At 38.6% G+C, this 13450-nt stretch overlaps 1 protein-coding gene and 1 long non-coding RNA gene across 2 annotated transcripts in view; one reads left to right on the top strand and one right to left on the bottom strand.

Moving 5' to 3' along the window:
- Positions 1 to 4361: 4361 nt before the first annotated feature.
- LOC146555762 (uncharacterized) lies at positions 4362 to 13146 on the bottom strand. Its single transcript, XR_014889256.1, has 3 exons — positions 12842 to 13146; positions 11520 to 11550; positions 4362 to 4482 (listed from the first exon to the last, which is right to left on the bottom strand). It is a non-coding gene; the product is annotated as an uncharacterized LOC146555762 (long non-coding RNA).
- ccdc146 (coiled-coil domain containing 146) overlaps positions 13018 to 13450 on the top strand; it is a 64479-nt gene continuing 64046 nt past the window's right edge. Inside the window, exon 1 of the mRNA XM_085252472.1 lies at positions 13018 to 13387. Within this exon, the coding sequence (XP_085108598.1) occupies position 13387 (1 nt within the window). The 5' untranslated portion in view covers positions 13018 to 13386. The remainder of the gene's footprint in view (positions 13388 to 13450) is intronic.

The raw sequence follows: 13450 nt of genomic DNA, 5'->3' as shown, positions 1-13450 counted from the left end.
ATGAAATACATTCATGGCGTGTCAAAGAGTGATTTACTATTAAGGGTAACTTCTCATTAGAACATCTGTGTTCCAACACTAACAAGCTAAAGTCTGCACATATATGTGTGTGTGTGTGTGTGTGTGTGTGTGTGTGTGTGTGTGTGTGTGTGTGTGTGTGTGTGTCTATGCGCTGTCTGTTGTAAGAAAGCAGCAGCTTTGTGGCTTTCTTGTTTTTTTTCTTAAAGGAATATTCTGGAAATTCAGAATTCTATAAAATCTGCCCTGAGAGATACCTATGGTGGCCCTGAGAGGCCAAATGGACTGCAACTTAAGAAAACACCAGCAATAAGAAAAATGCTGCAAAAGCACACAAAACACAACGGAAATGAGAAAAAACTAAACAGAAATAGAAAAAACACATGTCCAAAAGCACAAGGGAAGTATTTCTTCCCACGACGGACCAGTTGCAGGAACCAAAATATACTAAGAATTGCGCTGAGAGACACTTAAAAGAAGTGGAGGTTCTATTGGTTTTGTGAGGAAAGAATAGATGAGAGGTAAGTGTGTTAGCCTAACTATTAGCCTAAAAATCTGTCATCAGTATTAATCATGATAAAACACACCTAGCATGTTTTGGGTTCCTGCAACTGGTCCATCGTGTTATTGTCTCCCCAGAAATACTTCCCTTGTGTTTTTTCCTATTTCTGTTTTGTTTTTTCCTATTTCCGTTGTTCCATCCAGCTCAATATCACGGCAAAGTAATACTGTTTCATGATAAGTGCTTTTGGTGATATAGGCTTTTAATTCTAAAGTCCCTGTTTCTGTTTTGTGTGGCTTTCAGTTCAAAGTAAGATATGTGTCATATGGTGCTGGGCATGTGGAATTACTGCAGTGGAAAAGTAATGGATAGATCATGTGGACCGTTCCTTGAAAAATCAGTTTGATAAGAGACCTTCAAAAGGAGGTGGCTCAGAATTTAGCATTTCCTTATTTATCTAACATTTTTGAGTCCCCCATAACCTCTTACATAGTCAGCTGCATTTTCAGAGCTTGTTAACCCAATTTTTTTTTTGTTTAGTTTTTTCAACAGTCTTTTTTTGTATGTGTGCTGTTACTGTACTACAAATTCAGTCGTCTGTATTCAATTTGTGGGAGAAAGCCTGAACAACAGGAAGCATCTTTGAGTGACAGAAAGCCCAGTTCTTTATATAGTAATATACATGTCATCAAAGACACCACAATAAATAAAACTGATTGGTCAAAGGTTGCAATGATGTCAGTCGACATGTTTCCATGCAACATGATGGAAAACAGGTCAGAGAGAAACAAAGGAAGAGCAAGAGTACTTAAGTGACCCAAACTAAGTTTTGTAGGCATCATTGTTTCCTCTTGCCCTAACGAAAAGCCGTAACCAAACATTTCACAAGCAATTCCTGTTCTGTGCCACAGAGCTTGAAAAGAGATTTTATTTCATTGGATTCTGGGGGAAAACTGAAACATTGCCATGATAGCCAAGATCACCTTGTTCATATGACGTGGGGAAGCCCCCTGAAACACTGAGCTTCTGTAAGGGCGACCCTGCCAAAAGCGGCCGATTCCTGTGACCTTATCCTTACAGTCACTAACCTATATCACCAGTTTGTGCCCATAACTCAGGATTGAAACTTTTTACCCTTACAGTTGGTAGGCTGTTTATATTTATGTGTACAATATAGTACACATGCATGTGAACTATAATATGTTTGTCTGCAAATGTCTTTGAACTAAACCAATACTACTACCATAAAATAAAAGCCATAAAATGGAACCAAACCACTAACATTCCTTCATTCACATGTTTTCATGGAAGACTTTGAGTTTTTTTTTTTCTTCTTCTTCTTCCAAATCTCTAATATTTTAATCAAAATTCAAGTCTTGTTGTCCTTCATTGAGCTCATGAATGGCTGCTAAGTTAAAAACTGAAACAAGGGCATTGTTCATGAACGTGTAATGACATTTTACAATTTAAGACTCAAATTACAAACATCATAAGGTTTTTTCCCTTTTGAGTTTCATTTGGGATAGCAACAGCGTAAAGGTTTCAAACAACTATAAACAGGACATTAGAAGGAGAGTGGTTAAAGATTTTTTTTTCCACCAACTAACTAATAGAAAGCAAACGAGTGATGTAAATAATGCAGCTACATTGTTTTCTAGGCGTTTCATAAGTTTCAAAAGGGAATTGATAATATGAGCCAAGAATGCAAAAAGAGTCTGCTATGCATCATATGGTGCAGTGTAACGAGCTGCATATTACTTTACAATAAAGGAAGACGTGTTTTTACACGCATGAGCTTTGAATTGCGTGGCCATAACATGTTCCCCAGATAAATAAGGGTTAGAGATGACTAGGGGATCCCTTAGTTGACTTACATTGTGGACTTACATCCGTCACTTCAAATAAAATTCTTCCTACAAAACGATTTCCCCGTCTTAACACAAGCTGTTCATGTGGTCGTCTATTATATACTTCGTGCTTTTGTTTTGCCGTGGAGAGAACTCAAGAAGCCGTTCTCAAAACAGTGGTGGCTGAAGGATTTGGGAATGCGCATAACACCGCGAAGACATGGTCGTTGTGGGGGGTCGGTTTCCAGCTCAAACTGAGAGACAGACAGGCAGTTAGTCATAACCCATTTAAGAAGCCTTAGTGTTTTCACTTAAGAGGTCGCAGATACGTAGAAACATTCACATTTAATGATTTGTCTATTGGCTAGTTCTTTTTATCGCTCTCTGTTTAAAAGTTGAGGCTTCTCACAAGTTTTTAATTTAAGAGCTTAATTGTCCTTTGAAGGTCAGATGTTTGCAGCATTGTAGCAGAGCTTTCTCTGTCTCCCCCTCAATCTGAGCATTGCAGTCTATAATTTTGGTTTTGGAGTGCAGGCTCCTCCCTGAGGACTAAACAGAAAACCCTCCTTACTACCTAAAAAGCTCCAGCAATTTTTTTTTCTGACCGCAGGCAGGAGAGACAGAGCGAGCGAGAGAGAAAAAAACACATTTAAAAAATCATTATAAACTAAACTGTGCCTTCTTCAAAATGGCAGCGCTGACCATGGAAAATTATAGTCTGTCTCTGTGGTTTGTACATTTTTGCAAACTATATATGAAACAAAGGAGAAGAGAAGATGGTACTTTTGGGATGTAAAATAATTTACAAAAAATTTAACAAAAAAGAAACAGAAAAAACCCACTGGTTTCCCTGAAAGTTATTCCTTGTCAGTGCTGGAAAGGCTTTTATTTCACCGTTGTGATTTAATACTCTTCAGTCATAGGATGGTAAATAAAAATGGTAAATGGCCTGCATTTGTATAGCGCTTTACTAGTCCCTAAGGACCCCAAAGCGCTTTACACATCCAGTCATCCACCCATTCACACACACATTCACACACTAGGATGGTGTATTAGTTTAAAATTCATCAGTATCTTCATGTATTGAGTAGTTTATATTGTAGTTGCCAAACTCTGCAGCTCACCTCAGCTTGAATATTCAAACATCTTTCAGCTCATCATTATTTGCATTTTTTAGCACTAGCTCGTATTAGCACTGTGGTTAAGGCAGAAGTAGATAACTCAAAATGATGATGAGCGCAACTAACACACAGCTCCAAATGCTGAAATTGTTTTATGTGAGCAGATGTGCAATTAGCATCTATTAGCTGATATTGTGCTTTGCTTACACTGTGTTTCCATTGCCTTTGGGTGGCCAAAACTCTGTTATTGCAAGTTGAAATTTTGAGATATTGGTCCCTGATGTTCCTGTTCCAATAAAAATCTTACAGCTACTTAATGCAGCTTTACTGAAAAACCTCACTGTGTATAGTCCTATATGATTTCATTTAATAAGAGGTATCACGGTATCACTCTGTGGCCACTGTGCTGAACACACATGCACAAATTTCCACAACAGTGAAGAGGTTTTCCAACATGGACCTGGAGTATAAGCCCAACTGAACCTTTTAAAGGAACATCTATTTTTCCTCGAGGGATTTTGCTATCGTCTTTTATATTTGGTGGTAGATGTTGTGAAGGCAGGTGCTTACTTTCATTGTGTGCACAGTCACATAATCTGTATTTGCCTTCCTTTTGGGGACATAAAGCAAGTCCCTGTCATGTTACAAATGTAATTTTAGGTTGAAGATTTGGTTTTAGGTTACGACAAGTTCGAGTTAACCTTAAACCTTATGGCTCAGTCTCTGGCAGGGAATTCATGTAGTGTAATATGTGTTGATAAATGAAACAGAGAAACAGAAACAGAGAAATTGATTTATCATGAGGGACATGAAGGAATTTATTATGATAGAAATAGAAAACAGTAGGAGAAGATTTGTATCTTAGATGTTCCATAGTCTTAACCAGCTTGACCAGCAAGGGCAGCGTTTGCGAGGATGTGGCTGCCTGTTGACGACTGTGGCTGGGATAAAAGGGAAGGAAGCCAGACGGTCCTGGAGGATTTCTCCAGTGGATCTGTGGGAAACACACACACACACACACACACACACACACACAATTCTAAGACGCGACCATGTATGTAAAGAGAGGCTATCCTCCAGATCTGGTGAACAGATGAAGCTAATTGTTTCCATCCTTGTCAGTGTGTCACACTCATAGAAGCCAAATTACACTCCACAAACACACATCATATGCTCTTTCTTTCCTTCTTTTACCCACTTTCCTCACAGGGCATTCCAGTGTTAGCAATAAAGGAGACTGATACTCTCAAGGAGGGGTCAGCTACCTGCTAACGCAGGTCATTAAATTTCGCCTGTGGTGACGAGACATCAATTACTGTGTTTTTCCACTTTCTTCTGTCTGTTGTGATTTTTTTTTTTTTTTTTTTATTACACTGCACTGTGAAAACTTGTAATGATTAAATTGTGGCTACAATACAGCAAACCTATTCTGATTCCAACCATTTTTACATTTTAATTTAAGGTTTTACATGTATCCATTTATTTGGCTGTTTATTTGACCTTTGCTTATACATAAGGGTCATAGGAGACAAAACACACTCTTTTATGTGTCCAGCAGAGAGAAGAATGGCAGCTGAAAGGAAGACAACAAAAAACCATGTGCAGTGAAGGTTTCACAAGCTCAAATTCTGTCTGTGTATTTAAGTAAACCCTATACACACTATATCAAGCCAGGACTCATACGGTGGTTACAATGTACAGGCTTCTCTGAATGAACAAAGGTAACTTGCTACATTGTAAAAGTGGTTTTAGTGGCACTTAACTTGTCCTCAACTTGTCCTTGTATTTTTGTTCAACTTTACATATTTTAGTGGCCTATTTGCTATTAGCAGTATTCCGATTTAACCTCAAGATCCTTGGTTGTATAATTTATACAGGTTTCTGGGAAGCCATAAAATAGATAGGGGACCCTTTATCCTTCCCTAGTGGAAACTGGAAGGTTGTGGTAATTTCACTCTAATCCCCAAGGCCATTTTGTAGTGTCCTGGGAGAAATCCACTTCAAAGGTCATTGGGGGGGGGGGTGTCCAGATACCTGGAATCAATTAACTGGCTGCAACTTCAATCCAAGCTTTACAGACAAATGTTTAAACTGAGGATATAGGAGTTTTCTCTATGGAAACTCTTTGCAGTCCAATGAAAAACAAATACACTCCATGATTCAGTAGCTATTGGCAGTCAGTAGCAAGAATTCGAAGTAATGACTTTATCAGTTTCTCACATCATTGTGGAGGAATTTATGCCACATCTTCTTTACAATGTTGCTTTAGTCCATTGAAGTTTGTTAGCATTCATCTATGCACAGCTCTCTTAAGGTCCTATCACAACATTTCATTCACATTGAAGACTGGACACCTTGATTATTTTCATTTTCAGTCCTGCTGCAAGAGCTAGTTTTAGCTAAGCTTTGGTTATAGCACAGATTCATCTCACATTCAACTCTAGAATATTTTGATAAACAAGCCTAAATAATCATCCTTCGCCATCATTTTTGACAGTTGGTACATATGAGGTATTTGTACAGAAACATGGTGCCGTGCATTATAGCCAACATCTCCACTTTGGTCTCGTCTGTCCAAAGGAAGACCAAAGTTTAAAGTCTTGTGGTTTGTACAGACTGAACTTTCCAAACCTAAGCCAGGCTGTAATGTTTTTTAGAGAGGAGCGGCCTTCTGCTGGCAAGAAACAATCCGTTCTTCAGTTAACTCTTTTTCTGATTGTACTGTCATGAACTTTAGCATTTAACATGTTAAGCGGGGCCTGTGGCGTCTGAGTGTGTTAAATCAAACTTCATTTTCCCCCTTGGTGCAGCTCGTTTGTGCAGGTGTGAACACAGTAATCGCACTGGTGAGGACCAAAACAACTGAAACTGAGACCTTTTAGCCTCGGTACTTTTCCAAACAAACTCCAGAGTGTTTCATTTATGGTGTGAACGTGTGGAAAAGTAGAATAAAAGTGCAAAAGTCTGCACTGGCAACTAGCAGTGAAATGAACATAAATTCTCCATTTTCTCACACAACATCTTCTTCCTATATTTACTTCTGTTTCTCCCACCCTGGACACCAATCTGGCCAATGAGTGGACCCAACATTCTCACATGGTTTTTAGTGATACATTTTGGTTTCCTTGGAGTTCAGTTGGATTTTTTTCTATGTAAAAACAAAACAAATGACAGGGAAAAGCTACAAGTTCTCAAATTCATCGACTGATTTGGACCAGAATAAGTGAAGTATAGGTGTGAAAAATCATCTGAACCTGGAGGTGAATTTGGTGGGACCCCCTCTTCGGGGAATGCCTTGTGTTAACACATACCTTAAGACTCTAGACCGGCAAGCTGCCAAAACCTCTGCGTTTATAAGGATTTACTGACACAATTACTGATGATCAGTTAATCAAGTGCATTTGATTAGCAAAACCTGGCTGCTACTTCTTAATTCCTATTGAAGCAGTGCTTTGTTTTTCAAAGGACTGCATGGAGTCCTGTGAAAACTCTCTTTTTCACACAACTGCATATAACGGCATGAATTACTTTGTTGATAGCAGGGTTTTTTGCTACACCGTTCTCCTCTATAAAGACTTGTGGGATGAAATCTACTTTCTTTACCACACACGGTTCCGTTACAATCCCAAAACCTTTGTGTGAACAAAGACAGTGAGTCAGTAGACTCCAGTTTTATATAATTAGAGTGGGCATTTAAAGTGAAAGGCAATAACTGAAGTAGATTCAGCCTTTCAATTAGTGGCGAGCTAGGCCGGCATTCTTTACCCCCAGAAAGATGTGTAATTATTGTTTAAACAATGCTTTTTCCATCGATTTGCTCCAGGAATTAACATTTATATGCACCAAGCATAAATACAGTCATTGTTTGATGCATTAACGGGGTAAATGAGCTGGATTATCTAATTGAGGGAATTTATGTGGCGGGAGAAGGTATTTATTTATGAGTAGACACAATAGAAATCCAAAACACAAAATTGCTGATGTAAAAAACAAAAAAAGTGAAAACAAATTCCAAAGTGTATCAGCAAAGTGTCTAATGATAGAAGTGCATAGAAAATTCCAGTATAAACTAACATGATGGTATGAATATATACTATATATAACTATTTTGTTTTTCTTTGTTTTCTTGTGATATAAAATTTATACTCTTAGAACGGCGGATGCTCGATCCAAAAGGTTCCAAAAATAGGATCAGTGTATGGAATTCTTAATTGTCTCTAAAGGCTCTGTTTCAGATTTTCTTTCTAATCTAGGATATGCATCATATCATTGAGAAAGATTGTCCTATGTACAGCCATCTCTGGCACAAACGTCTGGATATTTGCCTAAAATGTCCCTCCCACTTCCTGTTCAAATCTGTTTGTTGCACAAGATCTGTGGGGCTTCACCAGGAGTGAGTAGAAGAAATATAAATGCATGTGCAAAGCGTTTCCATCAGATTCCAAGTACAAAATGGCTAAAGACAGATGAGTCGATATTTGTTATATGCGCACCAGCAAACGTTAGCTAATTCTCTTAGAAGTGGAACAGGCTTTCTGAGGAACACACAGCAACCTAAAATGGCAAAAAAAATACATCAAAGTAAGGAACAGACTCATACCATTAAAATTTTACTTTAACAATACCACAAAATGACCCTAAAACATGTTAAAACTAATATAATTCTATTTCTAACATGTCTTTGCTTGTAGACTTTCTAAATGAGTGAATCTATGAAGACATTACTTCATCCAAAAAGCCTGTAATGGCAAGTCTCAGCAATCAAAGACCTTAAATATTTGTGATCACAGACACCAGATGTTGGTTAGTAGTATTAATAACTGAAGTATTCTCTTTAAAATGAACGAGTAAAGCACTTTGACAGGTTTTAATAGTGAATGTTTTGAATATTTCAACGGCCATACAGATCCAAGTAAAGATCCAGTGCATCCTGTAAGGCAGGGGTGGGCAATTCATTTCCCCACTGGGCCACATGATAAACTGGAACTGTTATGATGGGTTGCACCAGTAAGCTTATGAATACATCAAATTAATACTGAGCAGACTTAAGATCAGTTTATTGGTGCGGTCCTCAACAACTGTCCAAGTTTCTCATGTGGCCCAATAGGAAAATTAATAGGTGTGTCTGTGAAGGTTCTCAATTAATAGGTGTGGTAAACTGTATTGTGTAATCCAGCATAGAAAGGTAAAGCTGTAAATGAAAAGTGCATATCTGATTGATTTGACATGATAAGGACATCACATATAAATCTTTTGATATATTATACTTCAGAGGCTACATTTCAAAGATGCAAATGATAAAATACAAATGAATGATTAAACATTCTTTAAACATCATGCTTGTGTCCTAAAATGTACACAGATACTGACTCACACATATGGCCCCAATTGCCAGTTCCTGTAGACATACTGAAAACATATTCAAGGTTGTCCATTATAGTTGATTTTCTTTTCTTTTTTCCCCCTTTTTTTTATGAGAGCCAGTGGTTCAAGCTGAAGGGGGTCTTACGGTTTGCATTACAGCAGAACAGTTTTCCTTTGAGCCTTCTCTCTGTCCACTGACTCACTATGGAACAATATCCCGGAATCTCCACAGAGATCCCACCAAGACTCTGAATAATGACATCAGCCTCACCGTGTGCCAACAGCAGTGCTGAGTTCCTCAGTGATTTATGTTTTAAGTAGTTTGCTCAACCGAGATTTGATGCTGCAAAAATATTTACACCGAATGCCAGCTCAGCAGTGTGAAGTTTGATCCAACATTAAAGACAAAAGGAAGCTGGATTAAGTTTCCATCCCGGGAGTGAAACAAATTACAGTAATCACAACATCACGTATCATCTTGTGCAATATTGTTGCATCTTATTCTATAATTAAAATTCAGGTAAAGATCTCTCATGGACACAAACTTTATTTTAAAAACGACTGTGCACAAAAACTGGTTTCACCATCTGTTCAAAAACTGTCTCCGGTTGTTGTCTACAAGGTTATTGGACAAGAAAAAGCTAGCAGCACACTAAATGTACAGAAAACACACGTTGAGTCTGTGTGTGTGTGTTAATTAAGTTATTTAGAAGCTGTTTTCCAACAGGAAAAGCGAGGGTTGTGGTGGTGAAGGGTTTTGTAAGATTACACCAAATCCCCAAGTTGCATTTGTTGTGACTACAGTACTGCAATAAAACAGGGGTCCGGAGTCTGCATGTTGCATAAAAGTCACTTTTTCCTATGACCTGATTTGTACGTGAGCCCTGGAGCAAACAAACACAGATGGGACATGCATGCACATTGCGCGACACTGGTTTTTCACCTGTTTTACAAAACGCAAGAGAGGAGAAGGGAATACCCCCGGCACCCCAACTGTGCTCGGATTTGCTGTCAGCACAGATTTTGTTTGAGTATTTCACATCTTAATAAGGTGGATGTTTATTTTCCTTCACACAAGACTAGCATCGATATCCATAATCCGATCTTGATCACTTGCACGTAGTGTGTAATCCTTGTTTCTGCCTTGCTAAGTCCCCCGTGTTGCCTGACACAACATGCATCATCAACATCTGTTGTAGATTGTCGAACTTTACAGGAGTTACTTTGAACTGTGGTGAAAAAAAATCTAACTCATAAATCCTCAGCCAGCAATTATGGTTAGGTTGATGAGAAGACATGGTGGAACAGACTTTTATAACATATGTAGTCAGCATATTTTGACACTTGAAATGTTAGTTACATCAGCAAAATATGAACAAAGTCAAAGGAGCCCCCCCCACCCGAATGTAAAGCACTGACTAGCTCAACAACTAAAGAAATGTCAGCTTTATGCACAAATTTCCACAATACATGGCAATCCTGATTTATTCACCCGAGAACAGATTATTTTAGGGTCATGTTTTATTTACCCAAATATGGTGTATCTAGGGACATTTTTTTTAAATACCAAAATAAACTAAATCCTGCCAGGACTGGAGAGATAACATATCCAGACTGTTGGAAGATTTTCAGGGTTAATTTGGAAATGTGACTGTGTCAAACACGTTTATTCCAAAGTACTAGAAGATTTATTTAGATTTAACGAGGGGGTGGTTATTAAGTTATTGACATGTTTGCTTAGCAAGTAAGCTAAAAAATGAATTTTGTTCTTTAAGGGGGTGCGGGTACTATTATCCTTCCATTCTCCAGCTTTTTACTTATATGGGCTATGCTGTTGTCACTGATCCTTTCCCCTGTTTTGTTATATCTGTAGCAGAAAATAAATAAATGTCACAAACTGGAAAGATCTCATTTTAGCTGATGACTTTGAAGACAAAAAAACCCTTTGAATAACCAACTTTCTATCAGTTGGTGGGACATCATGTGGAAATGAGTAACAGGCAAATTTGCTGCTGTATTGATGCCAGTAAAAAGTCTAGTACATATCTGAATGTAAGTATTACTGCACATTTGAAGGGGCAGCTTCTGTTTGTGTGCATTCACTAACCAACACTTACGGGCTGCTTCATGAGTTAGGCCTGTTCAACTGTGTGTTATACCAGATATTTAATCAGCTCTGTCACATGGCAGCAACTCAGTGTGTTTGGATATGCTCAAGACAACCTGCTGAATTTCAAACTGAGCATCAGAATCGGGAAGAAAGCTGATTTAAGTGATTTTGAATGTGGAATGGTTGTTGGTGCCAGATGCTGGTCTGAGGATTTCAAAAACTGCTGATCTACTGTCAATTACCTGCACAGTCCCCTCTAGGGTTTACAGAGAATGGTCTGGAAAAAAAGGAAATAGCCACTGAGCAGCAGTTCTCTGGCTGAAAATCCCATTTGACTGCCAGAGATCAGAGGAGATTGCACAGACTAGTTTGAGCTTGATAGGATGGCAATCAGCCAGGCTGTACTTTAGGACCAGCTCAGTTCTCAACATTCTGGCAGAGTTTTAGCTGATGGTGTCATCTTTGGCCTTGGATCAACAGTCACACTCTTCAATCATTCTCCTGATTTCCTCTGACACTGGTCTTCCTTGCCTACTGGATAACTCTCAAGCACTCACCTGCTGGCTTCTGCTGCTCACTCCTCCTCGGCTGTCGGGAGCAAAAAGAAAAGGTAAGATACCTCACCTGCCTGCCCTCAAGGTTCAAGGTTCAAGGTTCTTTATTTGTCACATGCATAGTTATACAAGTATAACACACACTTGCTCACCACTACACCCCATCAGTCTGAGAAAGAAAAGGAAATGTTGGACATCTTGTTTCACTCATTCAGTCACACTCTGACACTCACCTGGAAAACCACACCACCCTTAGGAAACCCAGCTCTCCGCGACCCCAAGTAAACAATCATTCATCGCTCCTCTTTGCAAATATTGTGTGCAGACATGACTCATCACTGCCTCATAGTGGATCACACACCTGTAAAACCTCTCACTGCCCTGCTTTAACTACAGTGATCCCTGTGTTCAATGAAGTGTTGCTAATAAGAAAGAAACAGTCTATTGAGTCTGCTTTTGGGTCCTCTTTTGTATTCCTGCTGTCTGTCTGACACTCAGATGATTTTTAAACTGGGGCCTTGAACATGACAATAAGTTCGCTGTACTCGAATGGTCTCCATAGTCACCAGATCTCAATCAAATAGAGCACCTTTGAGATTTGAGAGATTAGCATTATGGATATGTAGCCCACAAATCTGCAGCATGTACATAATGCTATCATGTGAATATGGACCAAAATCTCTAAAGGAATGTTTCCAGCATTGAATGTGAAAGCAAAATTATGTCCAACCCTACTAGCAACATTTACCTAATAAAGTATATGTGTGTGTTGTCAGGGCTTTGATGTATGAATCTGCATCTCCACTGGGTGCACACATGGCATTGCGAATGCACATGACTGCATTACTCTTCACAATTTATGACTTTTCTAGACAAAAAAAAGAACTCACACTTAGAAGATGAGTTGGTTTTTGTTTTTTTGTGGTGTGTGTGTGTGTGTGTAGCCAATAGATATATTGGACATGCCAAGTAAGTGTAAAATAAAATTCAACAAATAACAAATGTTTGAGGATTGCCAAGCCCTAAAGAAATTAAGTCCGATAAGGTTTCTCTTTCCTGGTGCTAGTAAACTCACAACTTTTCTAGTAATATCACATCCTTTCCTAATGGGACATCTTGAACGGATCACATACCAGCATGCACACACACATACATATACTGCTGAGACAACACATCTCAGCAGCTGTTGCCGGGAATAAGTTATGGGTCATGCCACCTCCCACAGTCCACTGTGGGAAAAAATTTTCAACAACACAGGAGAACAATGACTTTGAATGTCTGCCATCGTTCACCCTGGATATCATTTTAAGGTTTTCAACACTCACCAGTTCAGGGTGTTCAGCCAGCTGGCCACTGATGTTGTTCCATGGAGCCAATTTTATTACACATGACGATAAAGCGCTAGAGATTTAAAAAAAAAAAAAAAGGGGGGGTAATTAACCTGTAATTTAACGCCATCTGCAGGACATGCGCTGCAAGTGTAAAATAAGTTTTGTTTTTTGTTTTTAATTGTCGGATTGAATGAAGTCCGTTGGGATTTTTGTGTATTAACAAAACAGGAGAAAACGGTAGATAAGTAGAAAAAATAACCATAGCTTGCGCATTACTTTTCAGTGAAGGTGAAATAATTCAAGGCTTTCTCCTTATGTTAAGGTGGACGTATAGCGTCGTTGTTATGGTAACCACAACACACCAGGAAAGTGAAAAGTCGGTGATTGGGTTTTGCTGAGATTGGCTGTGAAATTATTATTATTTTTTTTTTAATTTTAAAGGCCTGCGAAGACTCCAGAGATATAACAATAAGGAATGTGTTTCCTTGTTTATCTAACAAACACCAAAAAACCGGACACAGCAAGTAAACTGGCTAATAAGTAAGTTTCTGCATGCTTTAAATGAACAACACACTTGTTGTACACTTGTGCTGTATTGTTATG

The sequence above is a fragment of the Mchenga conophoros genome, linkage group LG17, assembly GCF_057382185.1.
Source record: "Mchenga conophoros isolate Kocher_MC1m ecotype Shallow Benthic linkage group LG17, M_conophoros_male_GT1.1, whole genome shotgun sequence".
Classification (NCBI taxonomy): domain Eukaryota; kingdom Metazoa; phylum Chordata; class Actinopteri; order Cichliformes; family Cichlidae; genus Mchenga; species Mchenga conophoros.
This window is presented reverse-complemented; position numbering and strand designations above follow the sequence as displayed.